This window comes from Epinephelus lanceolatus, chromosome 8 (genome assembly GCF_041903045.1).
Source record: "Epinephelus lanceolatus isolate andai-2023 chromosome 8, ASM4190304v1, whole genome shotgun sequence".
Lineage (NCBI taxonomy): Eukaryota > Metazoa > Chordata > Actinopteri > Perciformes > Serranidae > Epinephelus > Epinephelus lanceolatus.
The window spans coordinates 11871203-11887865 of record NC_135741.1 but is presented as its reverse complement, the minus strand read 5'-3'; the positions used below and the strand labels follow the sequence as shown (position 1 = coordinate 11887865).

The 16663-nt window shown below is 41.1% G+C and overlaps 1 protein-coding gene and 1 long non-coding RNA gene across 3 annotated transcripts; one reads left to right on the top strand and one right to left on the bottom strand.

The window, feature by feature from the left end:
- Positions 1–1442: 1442 nt before the first annotated feature.
- On the bottom strand, positions 1443–11777 carry wdr13 (WD repeat domain 13). Of its 2 annotated transcripts, none has more exons than XM_078169837.1 (10): positions 11641–11777; positions 10999–11086; positions 10578–10869; positions 10093–10202; positions 9711–9841; positions 9318–9625; positions 7042–7222; positions 6727–6868; positions 6447–6565; positions 1443–2361 (listed from the first exon to the last, which is right to left on the bottom strand). In XM_078169837.1, exons 2-10 carry the CDS (start codon positions 11037–11039, stop codon positions 2177–2179), a joined length of 1509 nt encoding a protein of 502 aa, XP_078025963.1. In that variant the 5' UTR covers positions 11040–11086; positions 11641–11777; the 3' UTR covers positions 1443–2176. The 2 variants fall into 2 exon arrangements, with proteins under 2 accessions (XP_078025963.1, XP_033485847.2); XM_033629956.2 differs by having other exon boundaries at positions 10638–10869.
- Positions 11778–14074: 2297 nt separating this feature from the next.
- Positions 14075–15294, top strand: LOC117258780 (uncharacterized). Its single transcript, XR_004501782.2, has 4 exons — positions 14075–14191; positions 14364–14395; positions 14501–14570; positions 14800–15294. It is a non-coding gene; the product is annotated as an uncharacterized LOC117258780 (long non-coding RNA).
- The last annotated feature ends 1369 nt before the right edge of the window (positions 15295–16663 follow it).

Genomic DNA, 16663 nt, shown 5'->3' with positions numbered 1-16663 from the left:
TGCATATGGCTCAAATCGCAGCAGCTACAACCCATACAGTCTGTGGTGTGGTGAAGTCAAGCGCACAGTATTTGACGGAGTTGGCAGCTCAGTGTGCCAAGATGCCACCAAAATGTTGGAGAGTATGGCTATGACTTTGTCATGGCTTTTCAAGGACCCATAATATTTTTTTCATGCCCTACTTGCCCGGTGTTTTTCAAACATATTAGATTCAAACTCTATTCAAACATAATTTTGGCTAGCGAGGACACATGAAGGGTGGAGACCAAACATGGGGAAAAAGTCAAGAAACTTATGTGGCAGTAAACAAAACTTTGTCACACATCGACACATATTAGAGCTACATTACATCATCTGCTAGAAAATGTATTTGCCGTTATGCCAAGATGGATCGCGGTTTGGTGCGGCTTCTGCAGTCGTGGCCATTGTGGTGAAGAGGGAGCTGAGCTAGAAGGCAAAGCTTTCGATTTACTGGTCCATCTACGTCCCAACTTTCACCTATGGTCATAAGCTCTGGGTAGTGAACGAAAGAATGAGATCGCAGTCACAAGCAGCGAAATGAGTTTCCTCTGTGGGGTGGCTGAGCTCAGCCTTTTAGATAGGTTAAGGAGCTCGGACATCCGGAGGGAGCTCGGAGTAGAGCCGCTGCTCCCTCGCGTTGAAAGGGGTCAGTTGAGGTGGTTTGGGCATCTGATCAGGATGTCTCAGGCACATCCCACTGCTAGGAGGCCCCGGGGCAGACCCAGAACACACTGGAGGGATTACATTTCTCATCTGGCCTGGGAACACCTTAGGATCCCCCAGGAGGAGCTGGAAAGTGTTGCTAGGTAGAGGGAGGACTGAACCTGCTGCCCCTGCAACCTTGCCCCAGATAAGTGGATGAAAATAGATGGATGGATGACTTTTCCAGGAATGGAAAAGAGGACTGTGATATTCCATGACTTTTCCAGGTTTTCCATGAACATGGGAATCTTGTTTCATGTACAAGATGGGTATTGAATTAAGTATTAAATGGTATCAAATGACGCACTCTATTGAGATTTATACTGGTAGTGTAATTTTTTAAACAATACCCCGCCCTACCATCCATATATTTGGATTGATGGCCAAACGGGCTGGAACACACTCAAAAGGTAAAATATTATTGAACCTCAAAGCCTTTAAGACCATGAAAACGCAACATGTAAGCTCTTTCACAATGTTAAAATCAAAATCCCATGACAACACCTTATCTAATAATGCAATATAGATCGATCTCCCAGCTCCAAATGCAACAGCAGTCACTGATGTAGAGGGAATCCTGTGTACATGTTGAAGACCCACACGATGACTAACACTCTCCTACACTGTGGTTTTGACCACCGTACTATATTATGAAGCTGTCACTGGTATTTCCGTTTTTTAAATTTCTATTGTTCGACCAAAATAAACCAAGGACTGCAGACAGTTACAGTAGTTTATTCTGTATGTGCGTTAAATAAATTATATGAATCTGCAACCAGCATGAACTGAATACACACACACAGACACAGATAAGTACAAACACATACTTAAAAACACACTTGTCTTTTGTGAAGATCAATTTGATATGCCCACAGACCGATTCGGAGTTCTATGTCATGCACATGGTCTCAAATGCAAACAGGCAATTGCAGAACTGAAAGCAAAGAAGGCGTTTTTTTTTACTACACTTGATTACACCGCTTGAGTAACAGTTACATAAATAGTGAACTAGATCTATGCCAGAGGGGCTGTCAGTGTGATACAAAGTGTTGGACCTGTTCTCTCTGGAAGATTACGCTGTAGCCTCTTCACATGAATTCAGTCATATCCGTACAAGTCAGAGGTAAGCCATGACACATGCATGGGAGTAGTGCTCTTTCTCTCTTTGTTGAAAAGCAATTTCTCAGCTGCAGCTGTAGGAGTACACACACACACACACACACACACACACACACATACATACATAGACACTCACAACCCACCCCCCAGTCCCTTGAATTTCTAAGACATTCCCTACCACCTACACAGCACGGTGTTCTATCTGATTGCACTTGAGTTATTATTACGTTGAACGTTCAATGCAGCCTGTTACATTCCAGTGAAAACCTACAGACTTGTTACTGGACGGGTAAAGAGCGGCAGGTGGATGGAAGCATTTTTATTGGTGGATCAGTCACTTTTGCTCCCGCCTCCAGATGATGACCATGCCAGTGGAATCGGCGGATGCCAGTAAACTCTCGTCACAGTTGAAGCTGACGTCCAGCACTGGTCCCCCGTGACCTTGGAGTTTGTTCACTATCGCCTTGGTGTTGCGTTCGACGTCAAAGAAGTAGACGCAGGCATCCTCGCTGCCAGTCACTGTGTCAGAGGGAAAAATCGGAGGATCACGAAGTTAAATTACAAGGACAAAGAGATGAAAATGGGAATCTCAAAAGTGTCAAGAGATGCAATATTAAAATCACTTGTATGCAAAATACAGCCTTTAAATTTGTAGCAGGAGAAGCCGCTCAACTATTCAGAGATACAGATATGAAGCCACTTTGTTCATGTCCCATGCAAAATTACTAGATTTGACCCCAAAGCTTCAAAGCTTCATCTGCTCCCATGGTAACCGATGTCCAAATCAGTTCTCAAATGCTCTGTTCTTCTATAACATTACCCCGAAAATCACAAAAAGCCCATGAAGCAAGAAACTGTAGTCCAAGATAATCGTTCGGCATCAACTTTAATAATTGGTTGCTCTCACACAAGGACATTTAACCCTTTGAAAGCTGAGCTAAATGATCTCTTTAAAAACAAGAAATAACTCAAATATTAGCATATTAGAAAAAAGTTACAAACAAGTAAAAAAATTAGCACACAAAAAAAGTAAAATAAAATCAGGAAATGACCTGAAAAATGGGCTAAAATAAAATAAAAAATAATAAATAAAAATAACAAACAAAAAACATCAGGATATTTATTTTTTTAGTAACTTAATTTTAAATGTAATATCATAATACTTTTACATATGATTTCCTTGTTATTTTCCCTTAGCTTTTTTCTTCTCATTATTTCTAATTTTCTTTCAGCTAATTTCCTGACACCTTTTAATAATGTCTTGCAGGATTGCTAATGCCTTTTTTTTTTTTTTTTTTTTTTTTTTTTCTTAAGAAGTCAAACCAATTTGCTCAGGTATCAAAAATACTTGTGAGAGGTGTCTTGAGTGATGTTGCTACAGGTTTTGCGACTCTGACAGTGTGATCTAACATAATGGGCTTATAGATACACTATCAAGTCAAGTGCCTGGAATAGTTTCAACATTGACCCCCAAAAAGTTGAGTGCCAGATATTCTTAGGGAAACTGGTACATCACAAATCCACAACCAGCCTGGCAAATCACCTGAAAACCGTAGCAAACAGTTTAGCAGCCTTTTTTCCTAGCTATTATAGCTAATGTTCCTGCAACCTGCATGCAAACAAAGCGGCTAACCGTCACGTTAGCTGAAGAAATTACAACACATCCTCAAAGTGAGAACAGACAACTATTTCCCTAACTAGTGTTTCCAAGTGGTTTTATTGTTGTTGCAAAGACAATCGGATCGTTTTTCCTCAGAACCTGGCAATGGGGCTCTTTTTCTTGTGTCAGGTAGCTTCCACAGTTACTTCAGCTGTTCCACCATCCACCATTTCAGCTACCAGGGATAGCAACTGCAAAAAACTTATATTGAAACTTTTTGCTAGCTGAGGACAGCTACTGGTAAAATCTTCCTCTGGTTGATGCACTTCCTTTGTGCTGTAAATTGAGCCTTTATTTTCCAGGTAAATTGTACAGATTGGCAGACAGATTTAGCCCTTCCTAAGTCCCCACCCCTTATTGCTCTAGCTTTGGCAGAACCTCGGTCAGCTTTCTGCTTTCCTGTAATACTTAGGCTATGTGCTGGTTAACAACACTACAAAGAAACCCAGATTTTGATGATGTATATGATGATATAAAAGATGTGACTGGGAGACTTTCACAGTCTTCATGGACACATTACATTATAGTCACATCTTAAATTAGCTAATGTTAGCAATGTATAGCTAACCTACATCACAAGGTGTTAGCCTAATGTCAGATCAATGACGTCAGCCAGGTTTGTGTACTCCTTATTTCTGTGGTAACATTAAAGAGACATGAAAAAGGACAGATACTGTAGGTTTGCTGCTGACTTATTTTTTTGATGATATATTATTGTAGCCAGAAAAGATCAAGCTAATGTTCTTCTGTTTATATTATCCCTATCAGGCTGTGTGCCGCCCTGAAGTAACTTTCAACAGTAAAGAGAGACTACAGTTAGGTCGGCGCTATGGTCTGTAGTCAACAGTAAGTACATAGAGTACTTTACTGATCCCCAGAAGAAGAAAAGGGGACACAAACCCAACAGTGCAGGAGCAATGTTGACTGATAGTCTTCCTCTGTCTCTACTTGTCTCTTTTTCCTCAAGAACAGAGGCCTTGACTTGCATTGTTTTGTCTTATTCATAAAAATTACCATGGGCAGCACAGTGATGCAGTGACTAGCACTGTCGCCTCACAGCAAGAGTTCCAGTTTCAAACCCACTTGCTGGCTGGGCCCTTGTGTGTGAAGTTTGCATGTTCTCCCCGTGTCAGCGGGTTCTCCAGCTTCCTCCCACAGTCCAAAGGCATGCCGGCAAGATTAACTTGTGATTCTTAATTGCCCATAGGTGTGAATATGAGTGTGAATGGTTGTCTGTCTCTATGTGTCAGCCCTCTGATAGTCTGGTGACCTGTCCAGGGTGTACCCTGCCTCTCGCCCAGTATCAGCTGGGATAGGCTCCAGTCCCCCGTCTTGGGGACTTAGGATCTGTTTATTGCGAGGTGAAAGCGAGACTTATAGGGAACCAATCTAAACGCCAATGGTGTCATTAATCTATAGCCATTACATCATGCAATCAACATTAACTCCATAATGATAAGTTAAAGCAACAAACTTTAAACCACTAAAAATACCATTCAGGGATATTATGAGTGAGATGCTTCTGTTAATTAAGGACACTGACCTGATAATTTAAACACTGAAAGCTTTGAATGAAATGAACTGTTGATTGTTAGCAAATAATAAAAGGTGTGGAAAGTCAAAGAAGGTGAAGCTCAGAGGTAGTGCAGGGTCAAGTATTACTCATGCAAACAACAGGCTGTGTAACTTCAGTTGATTATATACTCCTATTACATTCTACAAGCCTTTGGTACATGAACACATTACAAAGCCAAGAAAATTCCACAAGGTAATTTTGCTTTTTATCCAAAAGCAGCATTATGCTATTTTTTGCATTTCTCTTACCCACAATACAGCCTGATTCACACAATGAACTATGGACTAATTTTCTATTCAAATGTCACAGCAGGAATACAGGTGCCCCTTTTCTACTGACATAGAATGGTTTCCATTGTGGTTTTTGCACCTTATTCTGAACCGTTTGGAACATTTTGACCAAAAATAAATTTGTTCAGAATCCAAAAGATTGTTCCCAGCTTGAACTAAAAACTAGCACATTTTTCTTGAACTGAAGTGCAAACCGTGACAACATCAGCAGGTGTGTCATATTCTACAGACTGAAGAAGACGGAGTCTTACACATAATAAACTTATTTTAAAAACTTTTTAGACAGAACCAAACAACAGCAGCATCATGCCAATCCAGTGTGTGATTTTAGACAGCATGCCAGCATCGTGGAAGCATAAGAGGCGTGATGGGCGTGACCCGTAACACAACAGCTTTATTGTGCCATGTACGCATTGGCGGCGCTTCACAAACAATAACATTAACATGGCATAACAATCTTTACCCGGCCCTGTTTTATGGCTTCTGCTCGTCCGGTAAGGAGCTCCCAGACCTCATTGTTTTCCCAACTTGTGGACATTTTCAGCCACTATTATTTTTCTTTGAGTTAGCTGCTAACTGCTATTCCTTAATTTTTAAATCTCCCACAGTGGGTCGGACACATAACACATCATGATCCTGTTCTGCCGGCTGTATCTTTTATACAGACATCGTTTCTGTGTTATTACTACCTCCGATACCCGCTTTAAGGCGAGACAACTCTGTCCCTCAATTCCGCGACTGTACCTTTTATACACAACAGCCAGGCGGCATAATGGTAAGAAATTCCAACCTTGAAGAGGCAGTGTAAAAGGGACTATAGTCTTCTACATTTTCTTATCATTAAAACTAGGATTAGTATTTTTGGTTTTAGGAAATACAGATATCTGTAACTAATCACAGCATACAGGTAATTGATGTGATCTGCCATCTTGCTACTACTATTAGCTTCTGTTGTGCACTGGGCCACACCCTTGGTTGGTGATGTATCCTTTATTACAATGGTTCTGCTCAAAGCTGGTGGAAACTGTTCGAGAACCAAGGTTAGTTTGGTGGAAAAACAGTATGACAGACTTCTTACCCACACAGGCCCCCTGTCTGAAAGACATGAGGGGACAGAAGATGCTGTGAACGTGCTGGGAACCATGCTGGATAGGAAAACTTCTCTTCAGTTGTAGTGTACCGTCATTGTCCACCACCCTGCCAATGCACAGGAAGCATGACAAATCAGATTCAATGTAAAAATGTATATACATGTTTGCATACAGACTACACTAATAAAGATAGCTTTGAATTTTATGCCAGCAAAGCAGAGACAAAACTGCCTTTTAATAAAGAGGGACTTGCCCTTACAGACTGACCTGTACAGCAGCAGCTTATTGACACAGGCGTTGACCAGCAGGGAGGGGTCTCTGGCCTCTCGGCTAATCCAGGACCGAGCAGATATGCTGCAGATGGAGCTGCCTTCACTCACCACCAGGCGCTTGGCTTTGGTCAGCTTCCCTGTTTGGGGGGAGGGGGGGGGCAGGCAGAAACAGCGGAGACCGGCAGAGACACATCAATCCTCTCAACCAGAGACAACATTCAGTGCATGATTCAAAAACTAATTAGAATTTGGGATTCAGTCGCTGCGCACTTCGCCCTTTGTCTGCCAAATGGAAATACTGTGAGTGTACCTGTTGCCATGTCAAAGAGGAAGGAGAAGATGCTCCCCCTGTCATCACCAGCCCAAAGGATCCTCCCTGGAGCATCAAAGGAGAGAGACAGCACGCGGCCTGTCAGCTTACTGGAGCCCCCCTTCACCTTCTTCCCAGTGGAGATGTTCACCACCTGCAGGTGGTGCTTGCTGTTTCCCACCTGCAACACAGAACTGGGAGTGAGGCCCTTTATTATTTCCACAAGGCAGCACTGATAAACTGACTGGGAGAAGCACTGGTTGGAGGGTTTTCACTGGTGCAGTTAGACCAGTACAAACCAGAGCAGGTTAATCTTTGTAAAAATATGTTTTTTTTGTTTTTGAGGTCTATGACTAAACACTGTGTAATCCAACAGAAAACATTTACTGTCATCTTGTGTTCAGACAGATGAGACCAGTGCATGTCTGCTCTGGGAGACAGACCAGACCATAAAAAAAAAAAAAAACCATTTCTTCCTCTTGTAATGTTTCTGCTTGTTGTTGGTACAGACTGTCGGTTAAAAACAAACATCCATCAACCTCATGTTCCATTTAATGAGGCGGAAATGGACACTGCTGTGCACAATTCTGCTTTCATTTTACATTTTGCTCATCAATTAAAGTATTTGCCAATGAAAAAAACATAATAAAAACAAAATGATCCAGGACATTTACCACTCTGTTGTTGTACTTAACACACAAAAATGAGACAGTGTATTGAGTGAAATAACATGCCTGATTATTAATTAATTTACAGCATGTTCTGTACATTGAAGAGAAAATAAAAGCTGCAAAAGGCATCATAATGGATTTGGGCTGGTTCATAGTGCTCCAGGACAAGAACAAAGCAAATCCGACATGAACATGAACATTTTTAAATATTATAAATGTCTTATCTCAGAAAATTCGATTGTGCCCTCAAGTATCAAGCAAACAGTAAAAGCGTTGCATTAGAACAGCCGGCTGTGTAACAACACACATGACAAGAAAGGATTTTGGGGCCGTGCCTCACAGGGTGTTCACACTAGTCCTAATATAGTCCTTTTCCCCTTTAACACAAAATAAATACTGGCACACAAATGTCATTCGAACTGGTTCAACTCCTTTTATAAGGCGGAATCTGCAAATAGATTTTCAAGCTGCACTGTGTAATCTGGGAGCTAAATTCAGACATCTGAAATGTCAGAATAATGCGTCATACACTTAATGTTTAGTGCTCTACTACAGAATTTACAGTGTCATGTGATTTATCACAGTAATGCACGCAGCAGCTATGCAACTTGTTTCAAGACTGCTGAGTAGATTATTAAGCATAACCAAAAACATGTTTAGAATTTCACTTTTTAAATAAATTCTGAATTATCACTGATTTACTGTGGCATCAAAGTATCACAGGCGGTATTGAACATTTAGTCCAGAAACACAACTACTGTCATTAGTGTTTGGGATTTTGTTCTTACTAGGACCTTGATGTTGGTACCTAAAAGTAAACTATGTAAAAGTGCAGATGAGAAAGAAAAATTTTTTAAAGATGTCCTTTAATATCCAGTGGAACATTTGAAGTATAATGCTGTGACACAAAATGGTGAATCCTTCCCAACTCTTAAAGTCCCTCTGCAGACACTGTTTTTAAGTATGTATACTTGTACCAATATTAATATTTTGTTTAACATGGTTTTCCCATATAAGACAGGGTTTTCCCTGGGTTTTTTCAAGACCAAGGTGGCAAAGGCCTGTGGCGGGGGCCATGTTGACAGCTGTACTTTTAGATATGGCCCCCCCTCTATTAAATATGAAAGGAGGCCCCCTATTAGTGACAAATCTAATCTAGTTTCTCTGGTGTACGTTTGAACCTTAAGATTTTAGTGAGGCACACAGACATTGCCCCCTTCAATAGAGGAATACGAAAACACCTCTCTGGTGATAAACTTTGCACAGATACACGTCAACATAGTCAAGGTCAGACATTTTATAGGACATAAACATAAGGAAATACATTTTTGAGTTGAGGAGGACTTCAAAGTTAATGACACAAAAAAGAAACATGGGATAAAGATTATTAGTTTATTTCAAAAAACCCTGAAAACTGAAAATACAAAACGGCCAGTTGGACAGCCATCTGTCCACAAATGGTTATTTCTCCAGTCTAATTAAGTTCTTTTTCAAGATTTTCAATGTTATTTCCCATAACTGAGTACCATTCCCTTTGCAAAAGTTTTCATGGTACCCGGGAATTAGTACAGGATAAAATGAGAGCATGTCTCAAATGGGACTTACCACAGTAAGGTTGTTGTTCATGGGCTGGAAGGTGCAGCACAACAACTCGCTGGATTCTGGGTCTCTGACCTCTCGGATGCACCGACCATCCTCCGTGTTCCAGATACGCAGAGTCCCATCTAGTGATGTCGACACAATGATGTCATTGCTAAGAGACCAAGCAAAGTCTGTGACAGGACCTCCGTGACCTTTAAGGGTCACCTTCACACTGGGGGGAGATGGGGACAACGTCATGATGGACAGGGTGCCATCCAGGGAGCAGCAAGCCAGGAGGTGCTTGTCGTCATTGGCAAACTGCAACCGTGGAACTAAAAGAACAAGGAGAGGAGGATAAAGTGAAATAAATGTTGAAGCTTAATGTATACAACTGTGAATTAAAAACCATTTACTTACCAGCAGAGTCTACATGTTGGTCAAATATGTGGTGCATGCCAGCAAAAGCATAATTTTCACTCAGAGTTGTGTCTCCGGCCATGGCACGACTGGCCTCTGCCACTGAGGTGGGCACCAAACTGCCCGGAGGCCTGCAGCCAGGAATAAAAACCACCATGTAAGCATCTAATCAATACAACACACCTCACAACCCTTGCCCACAGCTGACAACTCAATATGAGAGATCTGATCATTACTCAGTGCAACCAAACCAGGATTACAGCCAGCAAATCCAACAAAACACAACAGTTCAAAGGAGAAATAAATCAAAGAGAATTCAATTGCTCAAGACAAGAAGCTAAATGCAAGCTGAAGATCTTTGGTGGCATTAATCCCTGCATACCTCTCATCATAGACGGCTCTGTTCATCTGGGCCTGTAGCTGGTAGGAGCCTCTGCTGACGGACCGGCGGTGACCACGAGCCCCTTGGGCGCGGGGGTCCTCCTCGAAGTCCTGCCCGAGAGGAGAGGACAGGAAGGGAAGTGGGCCATGGGAGAAGACAGAACCTCATAGGAGTGAGTGTAAAGACAGCACTTGTGAGTTGTGACCACAAATAATCATGAAATAACCTTAAATAATTCTTGAAAACGTATTGAAATCACCATGCATTTTAAATTAATGTTATTGCCAATATACATGGGCAATGCCAGCCATTTCAACCAAGCTGCTCAGCTTAATGTGTATGGGCAACCCAAGTGTTGCTTGGCTATGCTGCTGATTGATGAAAGCTAAGGTCTAGCCATCCAGATGGCTCTCTAATGTTGTATCCTATATTTTCACTCCAACTCACAGATATTTATATATCTCATTTTCCAAATCAGTACATACACCCCCCTCCTGTTCTTTCTCTTCCACTTCCCCTGCCCTTTCTGTTTCTTTGGGTCTGACCTCCATGCGGTCCAGTGTGGTGCGGGAGCTGCGCACACTGCTGGCCCTGAAGCTGCTCTGCTCGGACAGGGGCCCGTAGCGCAGGGCCAGCAGCTGACTGCGCAGCCTCAGGTACTGCCTGCGCAGCCCCGGCTCAAAGCCACACTTGGCGTTCTCTCTGAGCAGCTGGCTGCGTCGGCGGATGTACTGAGTTCGGAACTGTGGGAACGTAGGCGTGCGGTAAGCATTGTACCTGCGGAGGGAGAGGGAAAGTGACACAGCACACACAATAACTCACAAGTGATCCATAAGCAATTACACGTCTGAATAGCTTCTTCATCAGTGTGGACTAGTAAAGGCCTGCTGCATGATTGAGTCTCACCTTGCGTCCACTGCCAAAACCTGCTGCCAAACTGCTGCCATTCCACAAGCACTCTGGGTAAAGAGGAATCCACTGCCAGGGCAGATTCCTGTCAAAACACAACACTTAGCTCATATCTTTCAGCTACTTTAACTAACAAACTTTACACTTATGTCACGCCCAGCTTGATGAGTGTTATAGTCACAGAGCTGAGATGTCACCCCCCACCCTCCATCCATCCACAGCTCTGAATCAGGTGATGATGCAGACACTAATGACACCACAGGGACTGATACTGAGCCATGTTTTGCTACGTGGAGTTTGACACCAGAAAATAATTGTTGAAGTGCAGTGAAACAGTTAAATGGAGCTCGAGAGTGATTATTTTGGGGCGTTTTTCCCCTGCAGATGGGAGGCAGCATCAAAAGCAGGCGAGCAATTCTTGACAGCTAACGTCGCAAAGCTAACAGCCGTTAGCTACCAATTAGCAGGTTAGCAACAACATCATATGCGGTGTACTCGCGTTAAAAATACCCGTCATTCATTCATTCTTCAGTGAAGAGGGAGAGTCTATCAGTTAGCAAGTTTATACAGAGTATGAGGCATTACATGGTGACAATACAGCACATAAACACCAATAAATACATGTGAAACACGGCTCACCTTCCTTAGCTTTTCTCCATCGCTGCTTCTGGTGTCAGGTCACGTGACACCGTGTGACCAGCCCACTTACTGATGTGGAGCAGGAACATAGATCCGGATCATGATTCACGGCATTTACATGATTTATTGTTTGTTTCAGTGTGATCAACTGACTGCAGTTTTATTTAATTAACATATGCAACACATAACGACCAACAGCATGCTCTCATGGGATAGTAATGGCATTTGTTTTTCATGTCAGGCTTTGAAATTTAGCAGCATCCTATTATTTTGTCCTCCAGGGCCAAAATAATCCATTAGTTAATACCAGCAATATTTAATGGCTTTTTATTTAAGTAAAAGTAGCAACCAATGTGTAAAAGTACACTATTAGAATAAGATGGGGTGAATAAGATGCTCCTCTAAGAACAAATCAATTTACTGTAAAATTTAAAAATGTGAATATGATTTTAGCAGGTGCAGGATGATGATGCATAAACTAACACACTGTTGGAAAAAATAAATTGGTACAGTTGTCAATTGTGTTGTTAGAGCACAAAAATGAAAATCTTGTAAAGGCCTGAGCTACAAAATGAGCTGTATAACTAAATAAAACAAACTAAAATCCCAACCCTGACATATTAATGGCTTATCCATCTATCTATCTATCTATCTATCTATCTATCTAGATGTTGACTAATTCTACATAGTAAGCAATGATTATTAGGTATAGCTAGCAAATACTGCTATGTGCCCATGTGGGTAGTAAATGCACGGCTTCCATATTGGCCACATGCAAAATATAAATGTTGGCTGAGAAAGGGTCTCATTTCACATTTTTACTTTAAATGACAAACTGTTTTTTCTTTCAAAATGAATCGAATGACTCTCCCCACAAAACTCCCATCGTCATATATATACATATATATCAAAGCTTTTTATGTACAGCTGAATATAAATACATAGATCACTATTTTCCAGTGACAGAAATTTGGATCAGTTTACCTTAAATGGTTCTGGTGGAATAAATCTCAACAATGCAGCAATTCAGATGAAATGTCACCTTTTATTGGAGCATAGCCATTTAATACATGTGTTGAGAGTAGATTTAGTGCCATATGCTGGTTAGGAGAGGAATTAAGGGGGTGGGGGCTTCTTAATCTATTTTACTCTACAAGTAAAAGCCCTGAATTTAAAGTCTTAGCGCACAAGTATTAGCACCTAAATACTGAGAAGCACTAATTGTACAGAATGGCCCATTTCAGACTAAAGCAGCCTATATTATATTAACGGATTTTAATTAGTGATGTATTTATATGTAATGATCCCTAATGTAGCATCTTGTAAAGGTGGAGCTAATTCTATTTATGTGATGTATAGGCCCACTGTAGAGAAGATTAGAATATAATAATTATTCATATACCGTGTTGGGGAGTAACTTACATGTGTTAAATTACAAAATAAATCTAACTGTAATCAGTTACAGTCACTGTGAAAATGTGTAATTTAATTACAATTATCAAAATGTTTGTGATTACAAAGGGATTACATCCTAATATATTATTATTAGTAAAAAGTTTATATGTAGAATATAACATTCACTCTGTTGCTTTGCATCTTTTCCCTGTGGTACGGGAATGTCCTCTTTTGGCATAAACTATGTCCAGACATTTTCAGCTTTATCGCCCAGTTTAAAACATTTGTAAGAAAAGTAATCAAAAAGTAATTAAATGTAATAAGTTACATGGTTTTGATTAAGTCATTAAAATGGTGACATTAGGCTACTTACATTTTAACAGGATAACTAATCATCTGTTACCTATTACATTTCAAAAGTTACCTTCTCAACACTATTTATATAATAACAGTAATATACAGGTTGATTTATATTTTGTAGCGCGGATCTGAATCTGCAAAAAAGCTAGTACCTAATGTTGTCAAATAGATGTAGTGGAGTAGAAGTATAAGGTAGAATGAAATGTAAATACTCAAGTTATGTATAAGTACTTAAGCACAATACTTGACTAAATGTTCCACCATTCAAATATGAGCCTCACTTAACAATCCCTGCTGTGATCCTCCTACAGGAGACTATTTTAGTGTAATGTAACAACAAAATCCTCTGAACTGAGTTCCTGAGGACAAAATCCTGTATCCTCTGTCCTGTGTCTAATGTGGTTGATCATCATTTAAAAAAGTTATCCCTGACTTAGTAGACCTTTTTTAAAAAGAAAAGATTAAATCCACTATCACGTCGCCGGTAACCTGATGAAAATGCTTTCTTGTCGGTGACAATAGGTGAACACACAGTTCCAGTGGGTTCACAATGGCAGTATGACAAGGTCAGCTCCGAGGTTTCGCCTGGCTCAGCAAAGACCTGCAGAGCTGTGGGGCATGCTGCTCAGCTGACGGGGCTCTTTGCTTGTTCATGGCGCTCTTTCTCGAAGGGGCCCCAGTGACACAGCCATTCACAAGCACGGGCCATAAATGACCGAGTCGAACACCACATTAAGCACTGCATTCTCAGAAATCAGAACTGACTGGAGCACAGCCAAAATGCCAGGAACAAAAGGTAAGCAATGTGAAACAAAAATGTACGTCTACAAAATAGTTATTTTTATTTAGATACTAGAAGAAAGAAAGAAAGAAAATTAGATGAGTTATTTAAAAAAAAAAAAAAAAGTAGGAAAATGACCCTGTTTCCAAATGTTTGACATACATCTGAACGTTTCCACTATTTTCAGGTAATAAGTCGGACAAGAAGTCAGCTACCAAGGTAGGAAAATCATTACTATACTTGTCTAAAGAAAATTAAAAATGTCATCCTCAATTTGTAAATGTTTGTTGCTGCAATTTATTTATATTTGCTTTCATTTTGCAGCAACCTCAGAGTCCTAAAGAGCAGCCGAAGAAAGGTGATCAGAAAGGAGATGATAACAAGAAGCAAGGAGGTAAGCATTTATATGAGGCTTCATTTTATCAGCATGTTATTCCAACCTGGTGAATCTAATCTGCGCACAGACTACATGATGTCCAAGTAGGGAAAAAAAAGATAGATATCAGCCTTCAGTGGTTTGGGACACGACCAAATATTCCCTCTGTCTGGCACACAGTGTGGAAATGAGCTGCCATGATTGCCGTGTCCCCAGTGAAGGTATCTGTCTGTGTTTCATCCCCTAGCAGGACAGCCGAAGGGAGAGAAGCAATAACTTCCAGGCATTTGTGAAGATGGCTTTGGAGACACTGCTGGGGTCCTGCCGTCGTAAACATGGGAGCCCCCGGGGCAAACAGGGCTGAATGCACCTCCCCTCCGCACTTTCCCCCCTGAGCCCGCAGACTGGGCTGTTCTACGGCCTTCCAACACAGCATCTGCTCACCTCTCACAGAGGCAGAAAGCGAACATGATCTCCATCCATCACCATATGTTCTTCAACCTCTGTTCCTCCACCTCCCTTCTCCAACCTTTTTCTGTCCCCGTCCCCTCACTGTCCACTCTGGCTGATTGGATGCTCAGAAACAGACTCTAGGTTAAACCGGATGATTCTTTTGAGCAAAAAATTTTTTGTCAACCCTTTGCAACCCTTCCCTAAATCACCCTCCTATCATGACTGACTGTCTAACAGTCCATACATTCTTGTAAATAATAATTCAAATAAACAGCTATTTATTACAGCAGTCTGTGTGAATCTGGCTTCACTGTGTACCTGATAGTCTAACACATGGGTCTTCAGCAGGGGGTCTGTGGGGGAGTCCTCAGAGTTACTGTTCCCAGAAATGATAATATGTCTTAAAATGAATGAATCCAAGATGTATAAACATATAAATCTGTCAATAATCATTATTTTAATAGCTTAGTATTGTATGAACCATATAAGGGCATGCTTATACACAGCACTTTAGGCCAACCCTACATGTTAAAGGGATAGTTCAGATTTTTTTTAAGTGGGGCTGTATGGAGTACTTATCCATAGACACTGTATTACATACAGTAGATGTCAGTCAGCATGCCCCCAGTTTGGAGAAGCAGGCGAGGAGTTCGACATGGAAGCTAGGCAATGTAGTGCTATGGATGGGGGCAGCAACAAAAGGAATTTTGGCCACCTAAAAATAATTCCATCTAAAAAAATGAATATTAGTTTAAGTGTTCGCTATATTAAGAGTGTTTTCACTGCTTTACCTTTTTGTTAGACAGTGATATCCAGCAGGAAAATTAAGCTGTTTTATCCCACTCTTCAAAGCTAGACTCCATTGAGAAAAACAGTAATTTAACAGCACTGAACACAGGAGCTGCTGGTCTTACTGCCTCAAACAGTTATTTTGTTTGTGTTTTTGTGTGACTTTGGCATTTAAAAGGGTTAGTTTGGAGTCCTCAGAGTCACACAATAACACAAACAAGCTAACTGATTGAAGCAGCGGTAGACCAGCAGCTCCTGTGTTCAGCCTGCTAAATTAATGTTTTTGTCAATGGAGTCTGGTGGCTTTGACAAGAACATAGATGAAGAACTGAAGCTGCTAACGCCTTTCTTGTCGGAACGGGCAGTCTGACAGAAAGGCAAAGCAGTAAAAATATTCTCAAGATAGTGTTAACTTAAATTGATATTGATTTTTTTAGGTGGCTAAAATACATTTTGTTCCAACCCCTATTAAAGCAAAACATTGGTGAGCTTCTGTGTCGGATATCAAACTGGTGGTGTACCGACTGACATCTACTGTATGTAATACACTGACAGTGGATCAGTACCCTACACAACGCCACTTCAACAGATCAAAACTATCCCTTTAACGAAGGCCCAGTATGATATACAACTCAATTATACACCCATCAGCCAAACCATTAAAACCACTGGCTGGTGAAGTGAATAACATTGATCGTTTAGTTACAGTGCAATCCTCTTGATGCCACGCGACATGCTACACCCACCAAAATGACATTACAGACCAAGTACACCCCCCTACTGGCAACTGCACTCCCTGATTGGGCATGCTGGTACCTTTCTTCACAACCCACAGGACTAAAAGGATCCGTCGACAATGCCCTGGTGCC